The sequence below is a fragment of the Paroedura picta genome, chromosome 12, assembly GCF_049243985.1.
Source record: "Paroedura picta isolate Pp20150507F chromosome 12, Ppicta_v3.0, whole genome shotgun sequence".
NCBI classification, from domain to species: Eukaryota; Metazoa; Chordata; class Lepidosauria; order Squamata; family Gekkonidae; genus Paroedura; species Paroedura picta.
In genome coordinates, this window is record NC_135380.1 from 24,292,924 (window position 1) to 24,316,063 (window position 23,140).

The following is a 23,140-nucleotide window of genomic DNA, read 5'->3' on the forward strand; positions in this document are numbered from 1 at the left end:
CCTCCGACCAATCCGGTACGGTGGATCGCCCGGGCAAACTGCGCGGAAGAGCGTGGAAGCAGGTGGGTGCGCTTCGTTTGGATTGGCCCCGGAGAGTAACGCAAGAACCGGGATCTTCAATGGGGGCGGGGGGTCTTTTGCAGCAGGCGACGGAATTGCTACGGCTGCTTCAATCCCGTGCCCGGCTTTCGTGGAAGCTTCTGCGCGCGGTAGAATCCACGAGGTCTTATACAGAAGTTGCAGCGGTGTTTAAGTTTTTGGTCTATTTGCCGTCAACTACAAGACACATTTAATGACGGGGGGGGGGGAGGTGATATTAACTTTCAGGGCCTTATAGACATGAAGATTTTCAAAAAATAGTACCTGTTTTTAGTTGGTTTTTGTACCCCACTTATATCACTACCCGGAGGAGGATCAAAGCGGCTTACAATTTCCTGCCCTTCCTTTCCCAGCAATAGATACTCAGAGAGCTCTCCTCGAGGGACCGAGAGAGCTCTGAGAGAACTGAGACTGGCCAAGGTTACCCTCCTTGTGGAGGAAGAGGGGAACTAAGTGCAAACAATGGAAAGTAGCACCATCGTTTGTGGCACTTTGAAGTTCGGTCTATTCCGAATGCGGTTCAAGTATGATACAAACAAATACGAACTCTTGAAGCTCCCATTTATATCCCTGTGAGATAATTGGGTCCGTTTGTTTTAATCAGTAGGACTTAAGAATTATGACCTTTGATGGAGTCACACACTCTGCGGTCAGGGATACGCTGCAAACTCAAGAGGCTTAGCTTGCTATATGCCACTTTTGTTAAATACCTGTAATTGGTTTATTGCAAGGTCTTATTACCCTGGCACTGTGGATTTTAATGGCTGGTTGGCACCTTTTGAGCAGAAACAGCTTGCGCCCTGTTTAAAGGAGGAAAATGTTATAAAAATGCATCAGATAGGAAGTTTTAAAACCCCAGAGTCTTAAATATTCCAAACAATATAGATTTTTAAAGAAGCAGCCCCAGAAGTGGGAGAGGCATTGGACAACACTAGAATGCTTAACCAGGAAGATGAACCAGATGGTAATGAGAACTTTCTTGCAGTGCATCTTCTGTGCTTGTCCCTTCAGGGATATTCTGACATCCCTTCAGAAGAATGATTGCTGACCTCCCCCTTCCCCCAGTAGGAGAAAGGCATGTTACGGTGCAGCTCTTCTGATCTGTGCTCTGTAGAATTCATAATCATTTGAGGCTCTACTCTTTAGTTGAAATGAAATTTAGTTATTTAAATATTTGTATACCACCTTTGCAAGAAGATGTTCCTCCCCACTATTTTCTTTCTGCTCGTGGTTCTTTGGATCAAACCTGATACACAAGAATAATTCACAGTCCAGTTTTGGTAGGAAAGTCACAGTGGTTAAATTGAATGTTCCTGCTTCTGAACATTATACAGACTTTTCCAAGAGGGTTCATATCTTATGCGGCTTCATCCAGAATGACATGTGATTTTATTGTATAGTGCAGCACAGCTGGAATCTGAAACAAGCATTGGTCATACTGAACCTTCTGAGGTTACTCCATTTTTAACACAAACCCCATCCATATGGTGATGGGGTTGGATCAAGAACATGTTCACAAATAAAGGAACTCTATTATGGCCTGGTGTCAGAAGTGTGAGATTCTTGTACATGTGTTAGAATCAAACATCTGTGTTTTTATATGTGAGTATTCTGGCTTGGAGAGCCTCTTGTGGCGCAGAGTGGTAAGGCAGCAGTCTGAAAGCTCTGCCCATGAGGCTGGGAGTTCAATCCCTTATGGCTCAAGCTTGACTCAGCCTGCCATCCTTCCGAGGTCAGTAAAATGAGTACCCAGCTTGCTGGGGGGTAAACGATAATGACTGGGGAAGGCACTGGCAAACCACCCCATATTGAGTTGGCCATGAAAACGCTAGAGGGCGTCACCCCAAGGGTCAGACATGACCCGGTGCTTGCACAGGGGATACCTTTACCTTTATCTTATCCTGGCTTGGGCATTGTGGTAGCAATTCCTGACGCTGCTAGCAAAACTCAAGGAAGTGTTAGTAGGGGTGTTCCAGAAGAATGGAGAACAAGTGGGTTTTCTCTGCTTCATTGCTTCTGTTGCCTCAATTATGGGTGGTTTGCCAGGTAAGGGAGAATTCAGGTGGCTTTTTCACGCCTGCAAATAGCAACACTAGATGATATATGGTCAGATTGTGCTGCCAAAGATAAGAAGGAAATATTTTGGACAAGGTGAAAAGTCTTATGGAGGATTTTATTTATTTAATTTTGTTATATTTATATACTGCCATCCCCTAAGGCTCAGAGCGGTTTAAATGGAACGTAAAGAATTACATAATGAATTCAGTTTTGCCAATAAACTAGAATATAACAATGGTGACAATAGTGATAGTAACAGAAGATAACAATTTAACAGAATAGTAATCAAACCATGGTATAGATTCGGGTCCATGGATTCCAGGGAGGAAGGTTCAGGGGCCCAGGAGGTGTTGTAGATTCCGGCCAACCTCAACTAAATGCCTGGGGGAGGAGCTCCCTTTTGCAGGCTCTGCAGAATTGCTTTAGGATGCAGTGTTATGAACGAAAACTGAGCATGTTGAGGCACTAATAATTTGTCAGCTGGGCAGCCCTAGAAAAGACCTAACATGAGAATATGGATAAAAGATGGTCGAATGCCATTTTGGAGCAGAATAGGCTATTGTTTCAGGGGTTGAAATTAGGTCTTCCCAGTGTGTACCTGCTACAGCAGTGGTCCCCAACCTTTTTATCACTGTGGACCGGTCAACACTTTTACTGAGGCCCGGGGGGGGGGGTAGTCTTTTGCTGAGGGACGTTGCTGCTGGCTGAGCCCCTGCTCTGCTTGCTTTCCCACCGGCACCCCTGACTTCCCGCCGCCCACTGGGGAGCGCTGCCAGCAGCAGCTGCGCAGTGCCACGCCGAGGGGGAGCCCCAGCCATGGTGGCTGCCAGAGAGCACCAAAGGAGGAGGAGGACAAGGAGGAGCTGCCGCCTGGTACTAACTGATCCATGGACCGGCCCCGGTCTCCGGCCCTGGGGTTGGGGACCGCTGTGCTACAGCATAGACTTCTCTTGCATTCTCAAGGGCCAGTTTGGATGTAGTCTTCCATTTTAAAAGTTAAATTGCTTGAAACAATATTTTTCCATTTCTCTCAGCACAGGTCTTTTTGTTACATAAGCACTGGAACATTTTTTATGCAGGTGCTGGAATTTATTTTGACCAGTGAATACTATCACAGTGTAGTGCAAAAACGGTTTGGGGAGGGATGGTGGGTAGGCTAGATATGATAGATGGCTGTAAAGTGGATGTGAGATGATTTTTATACCTTCCCACACATTCTACATTTACAGAATTTAATCTTGGCATAAATAGGATGTGCCGTGAGGTGCTGCATCTCTTTTCCTAAGTTCTTCCCAGAAGAAAGTTTTAAGTTGCCTTTTGACAAGATTGATACAAACGGATGATTTTCAAAACTGTGACGGGCATGCGTTCCACTAAAATGGCCCCCTTAATTCCAAAATAATTTCATTTTCTTAGTGCTAAGGAAACATTCAAGGCAATGATGGTGGTAATCATTTTGCCCTCTTCCTTAAGCTTGAATTTGTAGTGAGCTGCAGTTGACCACATAATAGCTTACTAATAAAATGGAAAATATGCAATGTCACGTTGCCCACCAATGTTATTCAGTGGGAAATTGTACCTAATTACTGCTAGTTTGCCTAGCCTGATGCCCTCACTAAGCCAGTATCTGATTTTTCTTCTTCTGCCACATTAAAAGCATGCTTAAAAGGTTTAATTGTTTATTTAAAGCGGTTATAAGCCCACCTTTCTACCTTTGTTGCTAAGGTTGAACCCCTGTCCAAGGTGCATGTTGATGAGTTACCCCACTGCCTTATCTGAAGACTTTCCTAAAAGATGGAGGGATGGAGTATAGCCTGCCAAGTGATTGTTTAGTATGAAGGAGCAGTACAGAATTCCAGGGTAGAGAAGGCAGAAAACTTGGAACCCAGGATGTGAATTTAAAGAGAAGAGATGAGTGGGGATGGCTGTTTACACAGACCAGTGACATTTACTTTCTCCTTGTCATCCAGGTATTTGATTGCCTGGAGAGATTTAGGGGCACCCAACTTCTCCCACTGAGGCAGCTTCTTTCCAAACCGTCGTGAATAAAATCTCATTTAAACATTTAAAAATATTTTTTTAATTATGAAGATTCATTGTTTTTAAAAAAAAGGTTAAAAGGGAAATCTGAATTTATTACAAAACAGGCATGTTAAGATCTGCAGATTCTTGATGTTTTAGGATATCGACATAAACATAAATGTGAAGATGTTTATTTGCAATGTGTGTTGTTTGTATATAGAACTCAGTCTGTTTGTTACATCCCAGGAGGTTCATAATATTTAAAGTCACTATGCATGCCTCTCTTTTTCTGCAGCCTACAGCAACCCCCCCTGAACAATCATTCGGGATTGTGGGATTTGTGTGGAGGAACAGCCATAGTAGTCAAAAGACTGGAGTGGGGGGCGGGGGGGGGGAATGAAATAGAGCCCTTTCCTTAAGGGAGCTGCACTTGCGGGATAGCAAGAAAGAGTAATTCGACCCCCTTTAAACTCCCCCAACCCTGCAGGCCTCCCAATCCTGGGCATAATCTTTTTGGGGAGTGAGAGGGGGCTATAGGAATAGAGAGGAATGCAGGAAAGCTCTACAATTGTACGCATAGAATGGTTGCATACAGTGTGGTCTCTTACTTCTTTTATGCAGCGCAAAAGATATGTGGGCTGTATTACCAAGGGTTTTGGCTTCTGCTCGCTCATTGCACAAATGCTCTGTTTATCATTGTTTGCAAGCTAGTATGTTTTAATTGCTATAGGAACAGTCAGTGTATGTCCTACAGGTGTTCCAAAATGGGGAAACCTGCTGTTTTATTTATTGAAATATTTTCATCCTGTCTTTCCTTATGGTTCAAGGCAGTTTATGCACCATAATTAAAAACAGTACATTTCAAAACCAACAAAATACAACCCCTGTATAACCCCTTCCCCCCTAAGAGAGACTTTCAGTTTTTATACCTCATTAAAAACTCTGATAAAAGCATAGTGGTGCAGTGCTTTCCCAAAATGTCTATAGAAAGGGAAGCCTTTTTACAAAGTGGCAGCTATCACAGAAGGGGGAAAAAATGGGCTCGGCACACAGGGGCATATGGGAGGAAACTGGCCATATATGCGTTATTTTTGTCATGTATTTATATTACCATCATAAACATAGAGAAAATAAGTGTTGCCTTTTTGCAGTAAAGTGGCTCTTGAACTTAAGGGAAGGCAGGTTTGAGATAGGAGGCCTCTGTTAGGCCTATACAGATAGGAGTGGCATTGCCATAGCAACATAAAGAGTTTGATGTGAGGTTGTTGGTGCCAGACATTCAAGAGTTTTTGAATGTGATTCGGTGGAGAATTTGTGAGAATTCAGGCTCCTTGACTATAGTTCTCGGTTTGGTACCAGTTGTGGAGGACGGAAGTTTCAAGCAAGACTGGCGGTTTTTGAACATGAAGTGGAGAGTATATTGGACAGAGCCAGAGTGGCCTAGTAGTTAGAGTGTTGGGCTGGGTTCTGGAGACTCGGGTTCGAATCCCCCCTTCTGCCATAGAAGCTTACTGGATGTGCCAGTCCCACATGCTCAGCCTAACCTGCCCTGTATGGTGATAGTGAGAATAAAATGGAGAAGAGGAGAACAATGCAGTCACTTCAGGTCCTCTTTGAGGAGAAAGTTGGGATAGAAATGAAGGATATACAAATTTAAAGTAATAAAATGGGCAGGGCACTAGTGCAGTTGTTACCCCAGTTTGAATTGGGTAGCGAAGAATGATTTCTTCCTCAGATTTGTCTAGGTAAATTTTGTGCTGTTTCCGTCATGCATTGCTGCTGAGGAAGTAGAGTAGAAAAGGCTGAAGGGCTTCTTTTTTTTTGTTTGGGCAGCCCACAAACTTGCTTCAGATGGTTGTCGGTCCCTAAATACCAGTTAGCAGGTAGGTTGCTCACCGTTGAACATATTACAGGGGCAGTTAGAGTGAGCTGTAGTTTCATGTCAAGGGACTGGCTTGTGTCTCTGGGCAAGCTGAGGCAATGGGAAGGAAAAGTCAATTGTAATGATATTGGAACAACAGTACAAAAAGAATAAATGTTTATTTCCCCCCGGAGAGCTTTGGTCGCACAGGCTGATGGGTTGTTTCATTCACTTTTCTTCCCTCTTTTTTTTTTCTTTTCCTTTGTGCTGCATATAGACTGTAGAACAATTGATTTCTTTGGCAAGGAGTTAAGTCTCTTTCTCTTTGAAATGCCTTAAGTTGCAAGAGGAGTTTTCCTCTCACCAGGGCTGTCTTTAAAAAGATTGGAGGGTTTGTGAAAGGACTTGCTGCTTCTTTTGACTAACTCTGGTTTCTATTGCCTCTTGGGCCAAGGGTATAAGTAAGTATAGGGGATTAAAGCAATGCATTCCATTTCTTTCTTGCTTGCTTTGTGGGTGCGTGCATAGGGAACGCTAATTGTGTGTAGGTGGCCCTGCACAAGTAGTTGCTGGCAGCTATTATGAAAAGAAGGGCTCCCCCATCTTTTCTTGTTCTACGGCAAGGTGATTTGGCCTCCTTAATGCTCTCAAAGATTTATGCAACAAATGTAAAATGGATGAGCCAGAGGTAAAGAAATATGTGCAAATGGGTGGAATGCTAAGATTTTTCTGTCCACCTCCCAGGCTGGATAACTTAGGCCTAACTTTGGCTAATTGCCAATTGGTCATCGGCCCCAGGAGTCCCCATGAATGTCGTGGTGCTTGCCAACATCTTTCCTGGCGCTCACCAAGCATTTTTAGAAAGTGGGTGGGGCTTTTGCCCAACAGGGCCTTGGATTGGCTTGTGCATTTTTTTAAAAAGATGCTTTGGCAGCCACTCACAACAGCACAAGTAACTTTACTGCATGCCTGAAGTTAAGCTTTGTGTAGGCAAGAAAATACTTTGAAATAATATGTTCATTTTAGAAGTATCTTATCGATAGATCCATTGATAGATTGATTGCATGCCATGTGTGGTGTAGCCAGGAGATCCAGGGGTTGTCTGGGAGCCAGGCAAGGGACGTTGGGAGGTGGTTTGCCATTTCCTGTCTATATGCAATGAACCTCGGTGTTCTTTGGAAGAACTCCCATCCATATCTGCAGAGTTCTCCCATCCAAATTTTAGGCAGGGTTGGCAGATCCGTGGGTTCAGAGACCAGAATACTGTGAGTTCATTTCAGCCCTTTATTGTGAACTGAACCAAAGCAACCCACAAACGATCCTAATTTATATACAAAAGCCACAGGATAGATCTTCCCACCTGTGTGTGCTACTGGTCAGTTTCACTTTAGGATGACTAGATCTGACAGATGGGATCTAGCTGTGCAATGATGAATTCCAGTGTAGGCTTATGATCCTGCCTCAGACCTCAAGCTTGGTCCTCAGCAGAACTACAAGTACAACAGGATCAGGCTTACTTGGGCTATCTAGATCAGGGCTTTAAAAGGCAGGCTGTTAAACAGAGCTTCTGCCTGAAATGTTGGAGGGAAACTGCGAATTTTATGCATGATCTCCCTGACATTCTATGGTTAGCTGCTGGCTCTACCACCTCTGGCAGCCATTTTGTGACTGGCTTTGCCTCCTATGGCAGCCATTTCGTGGTTATACTTGAAATGTGTTGAAAATTCAAAGGTGCCCACATTTTTTATTTGTTTGTTTATTTGTTTATTTAGATTTTTATACCGCCCTCCCATATGGCTCAAGGTGGCTCACATAAAACATTTCAGGGGCAATACATAGAACAGTCTAAAGATATAACACAGTCATAATAACATATCAATAATACACATGTTCCAAAAGGTAGGGGACCCCTGATCTGCTGCCTGTTGTTTGCTAGTATTCTTATAGAAAATGCTGATGGGTCTTAATCTGATCCTACACAGTGCTTCTTCATCCTATTTAAGAGCCCAACACAGATTAATTATGCTGTAACTGGTAAGAGGTCATGCACATGCACTCTTGTTTTCCCTGTTAAAGACACATTAGTGGACCTGGAATTTCTGGGTATTAAAAAAAAATTTAAACGTGGCTCATGAAAGACCAGTCCACCTGTATTGTAGAACTGGCCTTTGGCGAGATTAACTTCTGAAAGCCAGTGCTAAGGGGCAATATCATGGGAAGGCCTTGGACTCTGTATCTGTTTGTTGGCAGCTGTGTGAAACAGGATGTTAGACCACTGATTTCATCCAGCAGGGCTTTTGTATTCTTATAACACACCTGTAAAATAGGAGGGGCTAACTCTTTTCACGTTGTATCTATATGAACACAATCCCAGCATGCTTAGATGTACTGTGAAGCACTAGCATCAGGGTACTGGACAGCTGCTGAGGTCTGCAACTAAATAGAGGGCTGACCGTTAAATAAAGAATCCTAGGTGAGTTTCTCATTCCCCAAGAGCAAACATGTTGGGAGACAATGAAAAAAGTAGCTAGCACGAAGTCCCCTGCAGCAATGTCATGCCTCTTTTTTTCTTCTTTCAAACCCGCTGGTGTAAACAGGGCTAAACAAAAGTGTGATAAAGTCAAGCTTCAAATCATAGCTCAATTGTAGAAGAGATATTAGTTGCGGTGGAGATAGGATGAGGATGGTTACAATTGTTGGGAGTGAGAGAAAGGGAGTTGGGATGGAGGGGCCCATCAAAACCTACAGCTGCAGTGTGCATGGGTTCCAGAGCTGATGGGCTAACAACCTCTAACATGCCTAGGGACAGTCTTGGCAGGCACTGCATGAGTTTCTTAGCTTCTCAAGTTAATCATCATTTTTCTCCTAGTGTGTAATCTGATTATCTCTGCATAGGTCGTATAAAATCTCATTTGGCATTTATTTCCAAGTGTGATTTAGTCCATCCTTCCCCATGAATTGTTTCTTGTATTTTGGCATGCTCTTAATATTATGCTGATTTTGTCTTTTGCCTCGTATGAATCCAGGAGTGCCAAATAGAACTTGTGTTTGTCTTTGGCCAGACAGCAACATGCGGACTGACAGCAAGTTGCAGCAGCAGAAATATGTACGTAATTCTTTTGAAATGGCCAGAGCTAAAGGCTTCTGTTTTTTTCTTCTGTAAGTTTGAGGAGTTGGGGTAAAGCACAGAGATTAGGTGCGAGCAGCTCTTTCTTCCAAGCAGGCAACTTGTGGGAGGTTTGCTGCGTGAGCTGCCATTAGAGTTGGGAAGTTGTGATGGTGGGTGAGAAGGTAGCGCTTGTCTATCCATTTTCATGTCTAGATTAACGGGTGTATGTACAGGCTGTATGTGTTTGAATAACAGCAACAAAAAGTATGCACTTGCATGGAAACTAATATTCTGCCAGGAAAAAAAGCTCAGTTCTGTGATGTGCATGAAAAGCCCTCTTGTTCCACAAGAAGGCTTTGAGGGAAGTTCAAGAGCAAAAGGCATAGTATTGGAGACTGGATCATCACTGTCCAGGGTAATGAGCTACCACCAGCCCCTTTAAGCAAACCACATCTTAGAAACTGAGGGATCAAGTCTCCAGCCCTACTGGGTGCTAATCAAGAAATGAGCCCTACTAGGTATGGTACTTGCAAATCGAGTTCTTCAAACAAGGTACTGGGTTTAGCCCCAAACCCAAATAACACCACAGGAATATAATTAATAAGGTTTCTTAAAATAAATGTGCAGAAGTATACGTGTATAGAAGCAGTACAAAACAGGGAAGAAAATAAGAAAACTAAATAACTATCATAGAATATTTATTTGGACTTTTGTCCACTGGCCCAGATGTTACCTGGTCAGATTGAAGGTACAGAGTCATGCTTGAATTCCAAAATTCAAAAGAAAAAAAGGGTTTTGGCTATACAGGCTCAACCTACAGTCAAAAGGGTGGCTGGAAGGATGGAAAATCCAAAGGTTCAAAATTGATTGAATGGTCTTCTTTATCCAGACTACCTGCAGCAGGCCTGATCCTGATTGGCCAACCAGGTGTATTGCTAAGGTCTGTGATTGTATACCTCCATAGCTGCCAGCTGCTCACAGTCAAGCAAGCAACTCTCAAGGTTTCTTGCACTAAAGAGATGGAATGTGAGTGCAAAACACTTTCTAGGTATCTGGCCTTGGAGTCCCCAGGCCCATAATCTCATGTACACCTGTGCCTAGCTCTGATTCATCCCTCACCTCTCTTGAAACGGCAAGTCATTGTGACATTAATTTCACAGAGGGGATCCTTCAGTAACTTGACAAGGCCCCAAAGCCTGAAGCAAAACAGCTAGACAAGGGCAGTTTCTTAGCAACATAAATAAAAACGATGGACTGAAAAAGGGCACAGTTTTATTTTTGAATGATTTTGGAATAATTCTCCTCCTCCCTTAACATCAAACTATGTAGCAGTGTAGAGCAGTGAGACTCTGATCCTTGCAAATCATAAACATCTGATGGTTAGTTTCCAATTAACTTTTATAGGCTTGGAGAAGAAAAACAGGCTTGGAGAAGAAAATTGTCCTTTTAATAGAAGCTTAATATTTGATAATATTTGGAATATTTGGAAATTGGCAGCTGAAATGTTTCATGATATAGAGGTAAATAACATCCCAGCAAGCCATTAAAGGAGCAGGATTTTTGGTCCAGGCAGTTGTATAGTGGTTTTTTCCCTTAAGGCCGTGAAGGAACCACAATCTTCAGTGATTATACTTGTTGTGTGATCATCTCAGTATGAGAAATCTGCTCACTTGTGTTGTGTATCAGGATGTCTTGGAAAATGTTGTTTGCCTTAACACTAGCTGTGTGTTTTTCTTCTCAGATGAAGACCTGGCCTATGGATTTGGGGAGCAAGCTGGAAGTGGTCAAGCCCTATCTGGGCAAGTACCGCCCATTTGTTGGGCGCTGCTGCCAAAGGTGTACTCCAGAGAGTTGGGTAAGTTGTCAGAAAGTGCTAGTGGTGAGAAAAGGAATGGATCTGTCTGTTTTTGGTTTAGTGAGTGCCAGTTGTCCTGGCAAGCCAGAACTAATCCAAGTAAGTTTCTTGTCTGTGTGGCCTTGCATAGTATATAGTGGTTCTGCCTTCCCCTAACCATCCATATAGAAAAAGAAAGTTTTGTTTCTGGAAATGGCATGGGTCTAGGAATCTGGGAGCCTTTATACACAAGCACCCACACAAGCTCTGCACCAGTGCAGGGGGAAGACATTGTGTACAAACACTGAACCCTGGTATTCTTCTCCCTAATGATTCATTCAAGTACACTAAATTCCTTTTCCTTTACCAAATGTTCCCAGTATAGCTGAAGACTAGCTTCTGTGTCATCTGTGCTAATGTTGTCAGTGGCTTACCTGGTTTTCCCATAGTAATAACTGTATCATGAACCCGGGCAAAAAAGGTAAACAAAAGAAACTGGTGCAAGTACAGTCCCATCCTTAGCTCAGTTACACCTTCCTAAGTCCATTGAAGTTGCTGGGCTGTAGAAGGGTGTAGGTCTGCTTAGGAAGACATGTGAATGACCAAGAGGGTGAGCTGTGCTGTGCATTGGGAAGTCCCTAGTTTGAATTTCACCATGACCACAAACTCACTAGACAGCTTTATGATGGAAGGGCACTTTATATTCAGTTGTTTTTTTTTTTTATTGCCAAATGCAGCCTGCTTTTTGAGGGACTGTTTTTTGAGGCTCTTTCCTTCCCTGTATGAGCCTCTTGTGGTGCAGAGTGGTAAGGCAGCAACATGCTGTCTGAAGCTGTCTGCCCATGAGGTTGGGAGTTTGATCCCAGCAGCCGGCTCAAGGTTAACTCAGCCTTCCATCCTTCTGAGGTCGGTAAAATGAGTACCCAGCTTTCTGGGGAAGGCACTGGGGAAGGCACTGGCAAACCACCCCGTACTGAGTCTGCCATGAAAATGCTAGAGAGCATCACCCCAAGGGTCAGACATGACCCTGCGCTTGCACAGGGGATACCTTTACCTTTACCTTCCTTCCCTGCTGTTAAGTAGCTGAAATGGGGGCAAATTCATGAAGGTGACATCGATCCCTGGCAGTTAACCATGACAACTGAAGGAACTTTCCATAGTCAGAATATTAGATTGTGAACTTCCTAGAGCCCTCTGACTGGCCACCATGGGAAGCAGAATGCTGGATTTTGATAGTGATTAAATCTTCTATAAAGTTTTCAGCATCAATTTCTTTAGTCTCAAAAGATTCAGCCTTTTCGTTGGCCTTTTATTCTTCGGCTCTCTGTCTCCGTGAGATCAACTGCTCTTTGTTTTCTCGGGTTGATAGTGATGACAAGACAACCTTGGGTCCTTAAGCTATGATGGTCTACTGTTCTTCCTGCTTGTTGGGATGGAAGACTGTTGAAGTGAGATAACAGAGCTGTGCAGGGAATGTTGCGGCACTTGAGTCTTTTCTCTTTATATCTTCAGAAATCCTTTTTTCACAAGCACCTTGCCTCTTTGGGATTTTGCAATGTAATCAAGATAACAGAAGAAAACACGAGGTAAGCTCAGAAGGGGATGGAAAGGTGGCTTGGGTAAAAAGTGCCCCAAATCTATTCTTCACACATTTCTCCAACTTATATGGATAGCTGGACTGTACCTGAGTCTTGTGTCCTTCCTATACATATTCCACATGTGTAGAGAAAGCCATATTCATCTGTGTATGTGTAACGGGAAAACTCTGGGTGACTTTGGCCAGTTACACTCAGTCTAACCTACCTCAAAGGGTTGCTGGGGGGAAAGGAGGAGAGGAGAGTGATGAAAGGTAGGAAAGTGGGGTACATGTGAATTAAATTTTAAAAATTGCTCGGTTTATTTATTACGTTGCCTTGTTTTCCTGCCTACTGGAGACTCAAAGTGGCTGATATCATTCTCCTCTCCTCCATTTTATCCCCACAAGAAGCCTGTAAGGTAGGTCAGGTTGTAGAAGAGTGACTGTCCCAAGGTGACCAGGAAACTTCTACAGCAAAGTGGGGATGCAGTCTTGCGTTACCCAGATCCTAGTCTAAGATATGCCCACACTGTAAGGTTGCAGTCGTAATGTTACTGGAATGAATAAAATATTCAGCTGTTGCTTATGTTATGGCTATTGTTGATGATGATAGCAAAATCTTGATAGCAAAATCTTGTGTGTTTCAGAGGAGGCCACTTCAAAATGGCGGGGGGGGATGTCTAATGACCACACGCACATCCATAGGGTGGTTCTCTGGTGTGAGTTTTGTTTAAATTAACAACAGTGCTTTTGTGGAGTTTCTATGCATTTCAGTGTGTCTTGTTCAGAAAAACCTCCTGGTGGATTGTGTCCTCTGTTAATGGTGAGGGGAGTGCAAGGGACTTTGATTTTTTTTCCACCCAGAATCAAAAAGTCTTGGGTTGGTCCTTCAAAGAGTGCAATTTTGGCTTAGTCATTTACTCTGCATATCTCTTCTTTCTCCCCTCTCCCACCCCATTCCTTTCAAAATTAAAAAGTAGATAACAAAGTTTTTTTTTACCTCACAGGAGTTGTGTGAGGATTAAAGGCTTTATTCTCATTAGCCTGATTACTAATTACTTTAATTGTAGTTTGTAAAGTTCTTTGAAAACTGAAATCCCCAACGTACTAAGTGTTATTAACAACAGGGAAGAGAGAAAGTACTTGATTAATATCACAGCTAAACCAAACATTCATGGTTTTCTGAAGTGCAGCAGAACCAGAAGTGTGAAATCAATCACTGTGCAATCTGGATAACATAGGCCTGCCTAGCCTTATTATCATTTTGTACAGCTCCTGTTGTTAGGTCTATCAGATTGGAGTACGGTAGCCTCACTTCTGTGCCAAGGATGAACATTTTGCTGTTCAAAGCTAGCTTATGCAAATATTATGCTAATTTCCCCTAGTAATGGGCACTTTGGATGTTGCTTAGCTCCTATTTAAGAAAGCCCAAATTTACAAATCATGGTTTATTGGCATTGAATGCAAACATGAAACTTAAATACAAGAAAATGAAGTGAATGTTCTCTTGAGTATAGCATATCCAGAATTCGACATGTATATATACTGAAAGGAAAATGGGATGATTACCATCTTTGCGCTGTGCTGTTGCATTTCTGGAGATATCTGGGGGAATTATTACCAATTATAGGAAAGGCCACTCTATTGCTTGTTTGTTTGTTTATACACCACTCTCCCTTGCGGCTCAAGGCGGTTTACATGTTCTAAATACAAATCATTACAATAGTAACAGTGATTTCATAACAGTTCCAGTAACATTTTCATATAACAATCTCAATATTAAATTACAATAATTTTTTTTAAGGTTTAGATAAATATATGTCAACAGAATCTCCATGCATGGAGGCAACATGCCTCTAATTACCAGATTTCGGAGGGAGAAAGCTGCAAAGGGGTGTTGTTTTCATGCCTGTTTGTAACAAGATTCTCAGAGTCATCCTGATGGTCACTGATAGAAACAGATTGTTGGGCTACAGGGACCTCGGACTGATATGGAATAGCAGTTCCTGTGGAGAGGAGAGATGGCGTGTTGTAACTTATGAAAGAAGTGGAATGAGCCTTAAGCCCTGTTTGGGGCATATGTTTTTTCCATCATCTTTCTTTCAGCCTGTAGAAGAAATGAGTCTGAGGAACATCATAATTCTTGAAGCACTACCATTTGTTATTCCTCAGTTTGTGTGACTTTTACCTCTTGCCCAGGTACAGAGGCTGGCTGGTAAGGAGACTCTGCTGCTTCCTAACAGTATGCGACTGGCAATTCTTCGATGATACTCCTAACAATCTGCAAGAAAGAATTTTCCACAGCAAGAGGTATTGCTTTTGCCTGGGTATCCCAGTTGGGGATTGCAGCAGCTGAGTTTTGTTCTCTGGACAATCTGAGTGCTCTGGGTTACTTGCACGGTGTCTTGGAAGGTTTGGTTTGACAGATGTCCAGCAGACTCATTGTGTGCGTCCGTGAGGAATGAATCCTGCTGTGCTTTGAGTGGTCGAGCCTCTGCAGTGTCTGATAATGGGCTTCTCAGCCTGGAGATGGTGTTTCACAGCAGGTTTGGAATAGACTTTATGGATCAGTGGTGGGAGAGATGCCTGTGAGCTGGATGGATCCTGACCTCCCCACTGATGGGAAAAAAACTTGATGCATTCTGTTTGGGAGTGAGCTTAGGGGTTGTGTAAGAGAAAACAGTTCTGGAATTTTTCAATGTGTTGGTCAAAAGCTGCATATGATAGATGGTTACTGACTAGCATCCATATATCTTGTCTTCCTGCACAATTCGCAGAGCAGCCACCTATTTTTTGGCTGGTAAAGGAATTTGTCAGCACTCTTCATTAAACAAAATGTTCCACTGTATGTCATTCAGCTATCAGTTGTTTTTAAAATGTTTATGGGTTGCATTTTAAAAAACTCCTGGAGGAATGTGTTCTGCCTGATTTTTTTCTTTGCTTGCCTACCTCAAGCATGAAGGAAGGGTGCAAATCTAAGAGCTGATCTAATGTTCAGCTCATAAGGCATGTTCTGTCTGCAAGGCAGATTGTAAGGTGGGGTCCACTCTGCAAGTGAAAAACGTTCTGTGACCTCTCAAGATGTCTGTCCTTTTCTGCCTTGGGGAATTGTGCCCCACATCCCCTTTTTTAGAATACAGGAGCCTTGGAATCTTTCCCCCCTTGCACTGTATGCTCAACATTATATCAACGTGCCCCAAACTAATTATCCAGAAGTAATTTCACTCCTAGAATCATCAAATAACAGAGTTGGAAGGAACCTCATGGGTCAACTAGTCCAACCCCCTGCACTATGCAGGACACTCACATCCCAATCGCTCATCTACTGTAACATGCCGCCCCTTTGCCTTCACAGAATCAGCCTTTCCATCAGATGGCTATCCAGCCTCTATTTAAAAATTTCTAAAGATGGAGAACCCCCCACCTCCCGAGGAAGCCTGTTCCATTGAGAAACCATTCTAAATGTCAGGAACTTCTTCCGGATGTTTAGATGGAATTTCTTTTGAATTAATTTCATCCCATTTGTTCTGGTCTGTCCCTCTGGGGCAAGAGAGAACAATTCTGCTCCATCCTCCATATAGCACCCTTTTAAATACTTGAAGATGGTTATCAGATCCCCTCTCAGTCGTCTCCTCTCTAGGCTAAACAGACCAAGCTCCCCCAACCTTTCTTCATATGTCTTGGTCTCCAAACCCCTCACCATCTTTGTTGCCTTCCTCTGGACACATTCCAGTTTGTCAATATCCCTCGTCAATTGGGGTGCCCAAAACTGAACACAGTACTCCAAGTTGAGGCCGAACCAGAGCAGATTAAAGTAGAGTATATAAAGTCCTGATTCCATAGACAATCCCTTCTGCAAATTTTAAATTCATGTTAATCAGTAAGCACACACTGAAAGAGCAGGATATATTTTGAAGAGGAAGAAGAGTTGATTTTTATACCCCTCCTTTCACTATCCAAAGGAGTCACAAAGCAGCTTACAATCACCTTCTCTTCCTTTCCCTACAACAGATACTCTGTAAATCAGGTGGGATTGAGAGAGCTCTGTCAGAACTGCTCTGTGACAACAGCTCTAACAGGACTGTGACTGTCCCAAGGTCACTCAGCTGACTGCATGTGGAGGAAGAGGAAGGAATCAAACCTGGCTCCCCTGATTAGAGGCTGCTGCTCCTAACCACTACACCACTCTGGCTTTACCCTGAACTGCCCTGACTCTAAATATAAAGGACCCCAAGGGATAACTCTAATCCATTTTATTTCTTCCCAGGCAGCCCATTAGAGTGGCAGAATGTTTACCTACCTAGTAATTGTTTTCTCTTTTTTTAATTCTCTCCCATTTTCCTCATTGGTACTGATGCTCACATGCACGCACGCATGCGTGTACACAGCCACACCCCAGACATCCTATTCCACCGTTTAAAAAAATGTTGCTATAGAGCTTCTTTCTTGGTTCTTTAGTTTGGGGGAAGAGTCTTTGCAAGTTGGAAGCTATCCATTCTGGCTTGTGTGTGAGTGTCTATCTCAGTACACTCAAGGTGTCTTCACATCTGTTTCTCCGTCTGTTTTCTCTGGCTTTGTGAGCCATGTTTCTCTGGTGTAAAGGCTGGAGGAATGATACCTTATTTGTGCCAGGCAATTGTGATTTGGCTGGCTCTTTATCTGAAGTTGGTTTGAGCTGTCGTGATGCTACAAGGCTCTGTAGAAAAGGCTGTTCTTGCCATGAGGGAAGCATGCTCCTCCCATCTGCACCCACTTAGTGTGTGCATCCCCTTCTCCCCACACCACTGGCCATTTTGCCCTAGTATGTTAGCCACAGCTCTGACTTTGGTTTCATCATCATCATCATCACTATCCTCATCATCATAATTTATTAGATTTGTTACTCACCTCTCCATGGAGGCTTGAGGCAAGTTACAGCATATAAACCCCCAGTAAAACCCTACAATAAAATCCATGAAACAAGAATACAATATATAATATATAAACAGAATAAAACAGTAAAATAGATGTGGCAAAAAACTGCAAATGCTGGCAGGGGCTCATGGGAATTGTAGTCCATGGACATCTGGAGGACAGCAGGTTGACTACCCCTGATCTATACTACCCCAAATAACCCATTCTAGAGGAATGCTGAATCAACGAAGCTGATTTGGCATCTGCAGCCAGTGGGCGGAATAGGACTATAGGACTAACTTCATCAACATGCTGAAAACTGCACACACAAATCTCCAAAACTAGATAGTCACAACCAGAACCTGTTCAGACAAAAGCTGCAGAGATCCCTTGGAGACAGGGTTTGTTTTGACAAGTGATTTCCAAAAAGGCTTTTAATTCTGGATTGCGTCCCTTGTGAGTGGCTAATGTACCACAAAAAGTGGGAGAGTCCCATCTTAAAAAAATAGATTGTGTGTTCCAGACTGGTGCTGTTTGATTCAAAGTATTAATGGAAGAAATGCAAAAAAAGACAAAACTGTTCGTGGGGGCAGCTTGGCAGATTGTGACATGAGGCTCTGTAAGCGGTAAGAGTCCTGGAAGGCTGGACATGAAGTTCCAGGTAGCAGCAGAAGAGCCTGTAGGACTGAAGGAAGCTATACTGAGCTGAGAGGACATAAGGACCATGACTGGTTGGAGAGAAACTAACCAGGGCTGGAGGGGTGGCTGGGAGAAGGAAAAGAGGTGGGCTCAGTGACAGCCATAGATTTGGATCTCAGTGATGTGAAATGGACATGGTGGCCCAGTATAATGTATGTTTTAGAGGTTGTCTGTTGAGCCACTGATTAGTCTTATTAGGGTGAAAGCCCTTACACCAAGTTGTGGTCAGGCTATTTGCAGATTATTCTTCATATTCAGTTAGCCTTTTATGAAGTCTGCTTTTAAACCAATAGTCTTCAGCCTAAGGGCCTGGGCCCTCGGGTAAGTTGTGGGGCTCTTGCGAAATCATGAGATTCTCTAGAGCTGCAACTCCTTGCTGCTGCTTTTGGAAGGGCTTGCTGGATAAAGATCTTGATTACTGCATCTCCAGCCTCTTAGCAAAGATGCAGAGAAGAGCAGCAAGACAGCAAAGTTGGATTGCTCTGCAATGGAGAGAATTTCACTATCGCTCTGACCCTTGGGTTGTGTTTCTGGCACTTGGCTTGTGTCTCTTTTTGTCTCCTGAAAATATTTGATGGCATCTTTGCCTCCCTTCCTTGCCTGCAAAAATAGTAAAGTGAGAGAATGGGAGGCAGAAATGCGCTAGAGCCATATATTGAAATGGAAAGGACAGCATTTTTGTGTGACATATAGACAGGGCAGTTTTTGGGTCATGTGCTCTTATTCAGCTAGCCGCTGAAAAGGGTAAGAAATCAGGTGAAAGCAAGAGTAGCTGAAGCAGTTCAATCCCAGCTCTGTAAGCTAATGTACATTTTGCTCTCCTGAAGAAAGCTATAGAAATGAACTGGTTCGGCACATCTTCATGATGGTCCAGCTTGAATGCTGGATGGGGAGAATGTCTATTGGCTAGTGACTGTGACGTTTCCAACCCCCTCTTCTTAAAACAGGTTTTAGTGTGTAAAAATATTTTGGTTGTGTGTGGAGGGTTGGAAGTAGGAACAGTGAGAAGTGAACATAATGAAATGAATAAACATTGGGCTGCACTATAAAGGTTGAGTGGATGTGGTACAGCATTCGGTTTACTGGAATGCACATCTGTTATGCTATTTATGAAGCTCACACTATAAGTGAAGAACCTGCTGTTGAATGCTTTTCAAATATCCAAGGCTGTCCACAGAAGCAATTCTTTGGGAGTGAGGAGGGGAGGGCGGGATGCATGAACTCTAACTAGAGGGCATTAGTCTTGTCTCTGCAGTCTCTGCATCAGTTTCCTAATTCCCCCCCCCACTAACACAGAAAAATAAAACTACATAACTCTTGCTCAGCAACTCTCCGAAGTCCACAGGAGCCAGCGCTGGTGCTTCCGTAATATGTGGCTTTATATTGTATTGTAACAAACAGTTTTTAATATTTCCATTCAGCAATAAAGTTTAAGGTTACAAAAACGGGGTATTCATTGACTATAACTTGGAATCTTTAATGATTTGGGCCCAAAAACTCTAAGTCAAATTTATTTTATAAATAATAAAATGTCGCATGTAAAGCGGTTTCCTCTATATGAATGGAAACATCTGAAACAGCAACGCTTATTCCCATCTACCCACTGTCTATTTATAATTCTCCATCTGTTTATAGGAAAGTTGCCTGTTTTTACATATTGCTGCAAATTTCATTGCGTACGTGTGCAGTAATCCCTCCTAATCAGCCTCCAGGTGGCTTACCAAAAGGCATTTGTATCATGATTGGGATCCAGGGGTTAAGCTCAGTACAACCAAAGCTAAACTTCAGTAGATTGTGCTTTATGTTGATGCAAACTTGTGTGTATGTGTCCATGTCAGGATTTCTCAACCAGGGTTTTGTGAAACCTGGGGTTTCTTGAGAACCCTAGAAGAGGTTCTTGAATGGGTAGGAGTTAATTATTTGTAATGTATTTTTAAAATTTATTTAACATTTATTGGGTGATGTGACCATAAAACATCATGCCAACTAGTCCCCTCCCAGATGCCTGATGATGGGCTTGGAGGGAGGGTAGGAATGGGAGGGGCCACAGGTGGGCGTGTACACAGCTGTGCTTCCCAACCACATGCTCCACAATTGCGCCACTTCTGAGGTTTCTCAAAGCCTGAAGAACGTTGCAGGAGTTTCTCAATGGCAAGAAAGTTGAGAAAGGTGTTTGGATACTCATGGCAGATCTTCTCAGTTTTAGTATAGTGAATGAGAAGTAGCACTGGAGCAGAAAAATCAGTATTCTGAACAGTGACCTGCTCTTCTATAAAAGAGATTCCAGGCTCAGCTGCCTAGTCTTGTTCTTTCAGACTGGGAAGGGTCTTGGAGGTCTCCCTCTTCTGTCTCTGTGCTGAGTAGATTCAGAGTTCTGGGGAGGAGAGCCACTCCAACTGAGTTTGTGTGTATGATAGATGTCTTCTCAGAGAATAGGGCCTATTTGACAAAATATAACATCAGGAAAAGGAAAGATGATGCATACTGCAGCAAATAATCCTTCAGTCATATCTTTTAAAATATTTTTTTTTCTTAAATCACATCCAGGTTCAAAGTGTGATCCTTCCTTCCTTCCTTCCTTCCTTCCTTCCTTCCTTCCTTCCTTCCTTCCTTCCTTCCTTCCTTCCTTCCTTCCTTCCTTCCTTCCTTCCTTCCTTCCTTCCTTCCTTCCTTCCTTCCTTCCTTCCTTCCTTCCTTCCTTCCTTCCTTCCTTCCTTCCTTCCTTCCTTCCTTCCTTCCTTCCTTCCTTCCTTCCTTACTTACTTACTTACTTACTTACTTACTTACTTACTTACCAGCACCATGCCTATATTTGCTGACCTTACTCCCAGTGTTTGCTTTGCTTTCATCTGGCTGCTGGCTGTAGCCAGAGTGCCTATACTGCTGTTTCCCATCAATGTTGATAACAGTGCAAACACACACTGTGCCTTTATGACTTTGCTTGAGTGTCTTTTCTCAGACAATTTTTGTCTTCTTTTTTCCTTCCTAGGGTCCAGGATATTGTGTCTCAGAAGGTGTCCCAAGGGAAAGGAGACGCGCCAGTGGCCAGTGTGTCTGTCGCTCAGTGGGTGAAAGACATTCACAGGATTCTCTGCCAGATACAGTCCTCCCTCTCCCCTTTCCTACTGAGGTATGGTGTTGCAGAGAAAAGAGTACACTGTGCCGCCTTCTGGTAGAGTTGGGCTGTGGGAATCAGATACAAATGGAGACTGGAATACGGGAGGAATCCTGTGATCCCCAGGCTGGAGCCATTGGCACTACATTTTCTGTCTTCAGGGAATTGTGTCATGGAATCTTGGTGCATTCTGGAATCTTTTCTAGGGTCCCGCACTTGAGTAGCCTGGTCTTTTGGGCCTTTTGCATTTTGCCCTTTGAACTGCCAGTGAGCAGTCGAGCTCAGTGTTCGTGTATAGTAGCTCATTTCAGGGCAACCAGTCTTATGTGGATGCTTAGCCATTATGAATGCACTTCTCATGGAGGAACCCCTCACCTATAAACTTTTAAGGAACCAGAGTTCCACACAGTCCAATCTGAAAACCACTGATGGATAGTTTTTCCAGTTTTGGCCCTAGGTTTGTGTGTGAGAGAGAGACAGAGCAGTCATTTTCACAGCGTTTGACTTTTTTTCAGATCATGTGTGGAGTCTAACAAAAAACTAATTGAGCAGCTTGTTTCAATTAAATGAGCCTCTTTTATCACACCTATTTCAATACTACAGATGTGAGCTTAGCAGTGCATGGTTGTCCCTGATTCACAGTGCAGGTATATGCTTATTACATGATGATGGAAAGGAGGTGGGGGAAATGGTATTGTTTTTGCCAACTGGCTGCCAGACATTTCCTGGGAAGAAGGGTGAGGTGGAGAACATAAGGGATTTGGAGTCCAGTAGCACTTTTAACAACTGTCCAGAGTGCTACTGGACTCTGATTTTATTGTGCTGCTTCAGACCAACGCAGCTACTCATTTGAATCTATACATAAGGGATATGGGGAACCAATGGCTTCTGCCTTTGGTTAGGCCTTGGTGTGAACTACAGAAGGATCTTTTGCACTGGCATGTTGTAAAATGCTCAAGGGAAGGTTACAAGCATGGCAGATTGCAGACCAGCAGAGCATGTTCGTTCCATCTCTGCTGTGTGGGGTTGCTTGTGCATTGACGCTGCAGCGGTGTGCAGGCAGTTGATGGATCTAGACCAGGGGTAGTCAAACTGCGGCCCTCCAGATGCCCATGGACCACAATTCCCATGAGCCCCTGCCAACGAATGCTGGCAGGGGCTCATGGGAATTGGAGTCCATGGACATCTGGAGGGCTGCAGTTTGACTACCCCTGATCTAGACATTTAAAAGATGGTTAGTGGCATTGTGGTTATGTAAAGTGATTGTAGAACTGGATCTAGGATATAGTTTATCAAATTATTGGTCTGCAGGTGCTGCTGGCCATTGAATGTCTTCCTTTCAAGGAGGAGAGAAATTGCCTACTGTGAGTCTTATAGTAGCTGCTAAAAGTGTTCTAGCAAGAGATAGGATAAATGCAGGGGGTCTCGGCAATGTCAGAATTTTGGAGGAAAGACATGGAGATAGCTGCTATGGAGAAATTAATTGAAAACAACCATAATAGATAGTACATGACTTTGAAGTTAAATGGTTGCTATTTCTTTCCTGGAATTAATTTAGCAAGACATTTCATTTTGCATTTGTAATTTGATATACTAGCCATTGTTGGAAGCACCTGGGATAGGGCACAGGGAAGCAGAAACTTGTATTTTCTTTTCACCCTTATAGAAATGACCTTCTGCCCAGCCCTGGATAAATTCACACACTCGCTCTTTCCCCATCTGTTAAACAAAAATGAGAGATAATGACTGTGAACTTCTTAAGGGAAGTGCTTTGAGACCTGCCGATGAAAACCACAGCATAAGGGAGGGTTCTTATTAACCCAGTACCTTTCATCAGCTTCAAATTAACACACTTTAGGAACTAATAGGAAGCC

General features: G+C 43.2%; 1 protein-coding gene across 8 annotated transcripts in view; it reads left to right on the plus strand.

Annotated features, from left to right (window-relative positions):
• The first annotated feature begins 17 nt into the window (after positions 1–17).
• GPAT2 (glycerol-3-phosphate acyltransferase 2, mitochondrial) overlaps positions 18–23,140 on the plus strand; it is a 61,159-nt gene continuing 38,036 nt past the window's right edge. Inside the window, exons 1-6 of one of the 8 annotated variants that reach the window (XM_077304997.1) lie at positions 18–62; positions 9,067–9,146; positions 10,891–11,004; positions 12,496–12,569; positions 14,759–14,869; positions 21,141–21,281. In XM_077304997.1, coding sequence (XP_077161112.1) covers positions 9,111–9,146; positions 10,891–11,004; positions 12,496–12,569; positions 14,759–14,869; positions 21,141–21,281 — 476 coding nt within the window. In that variant the 5' untranslated portion in view covers positions 18–62; positions 9,067–9,110. Of the gene's footprint in view, positions 63–133; positions 224–992; positions 1,064–4,610; positions 4,630–5,447; positions 5,786–5,821; positions 6,063–9,066; positions 9,147–10,890; positions 11,005–12,495; positions 12,570–14,758; positions 14,870–21,140; positions 21,282–23,140 lie in introns of those variants that run through there. The other 7 variants (XM_077304999.1, XM_077305000.1, XM_077305003.1 and 4 more) reach the window with 7 other exon arrangements.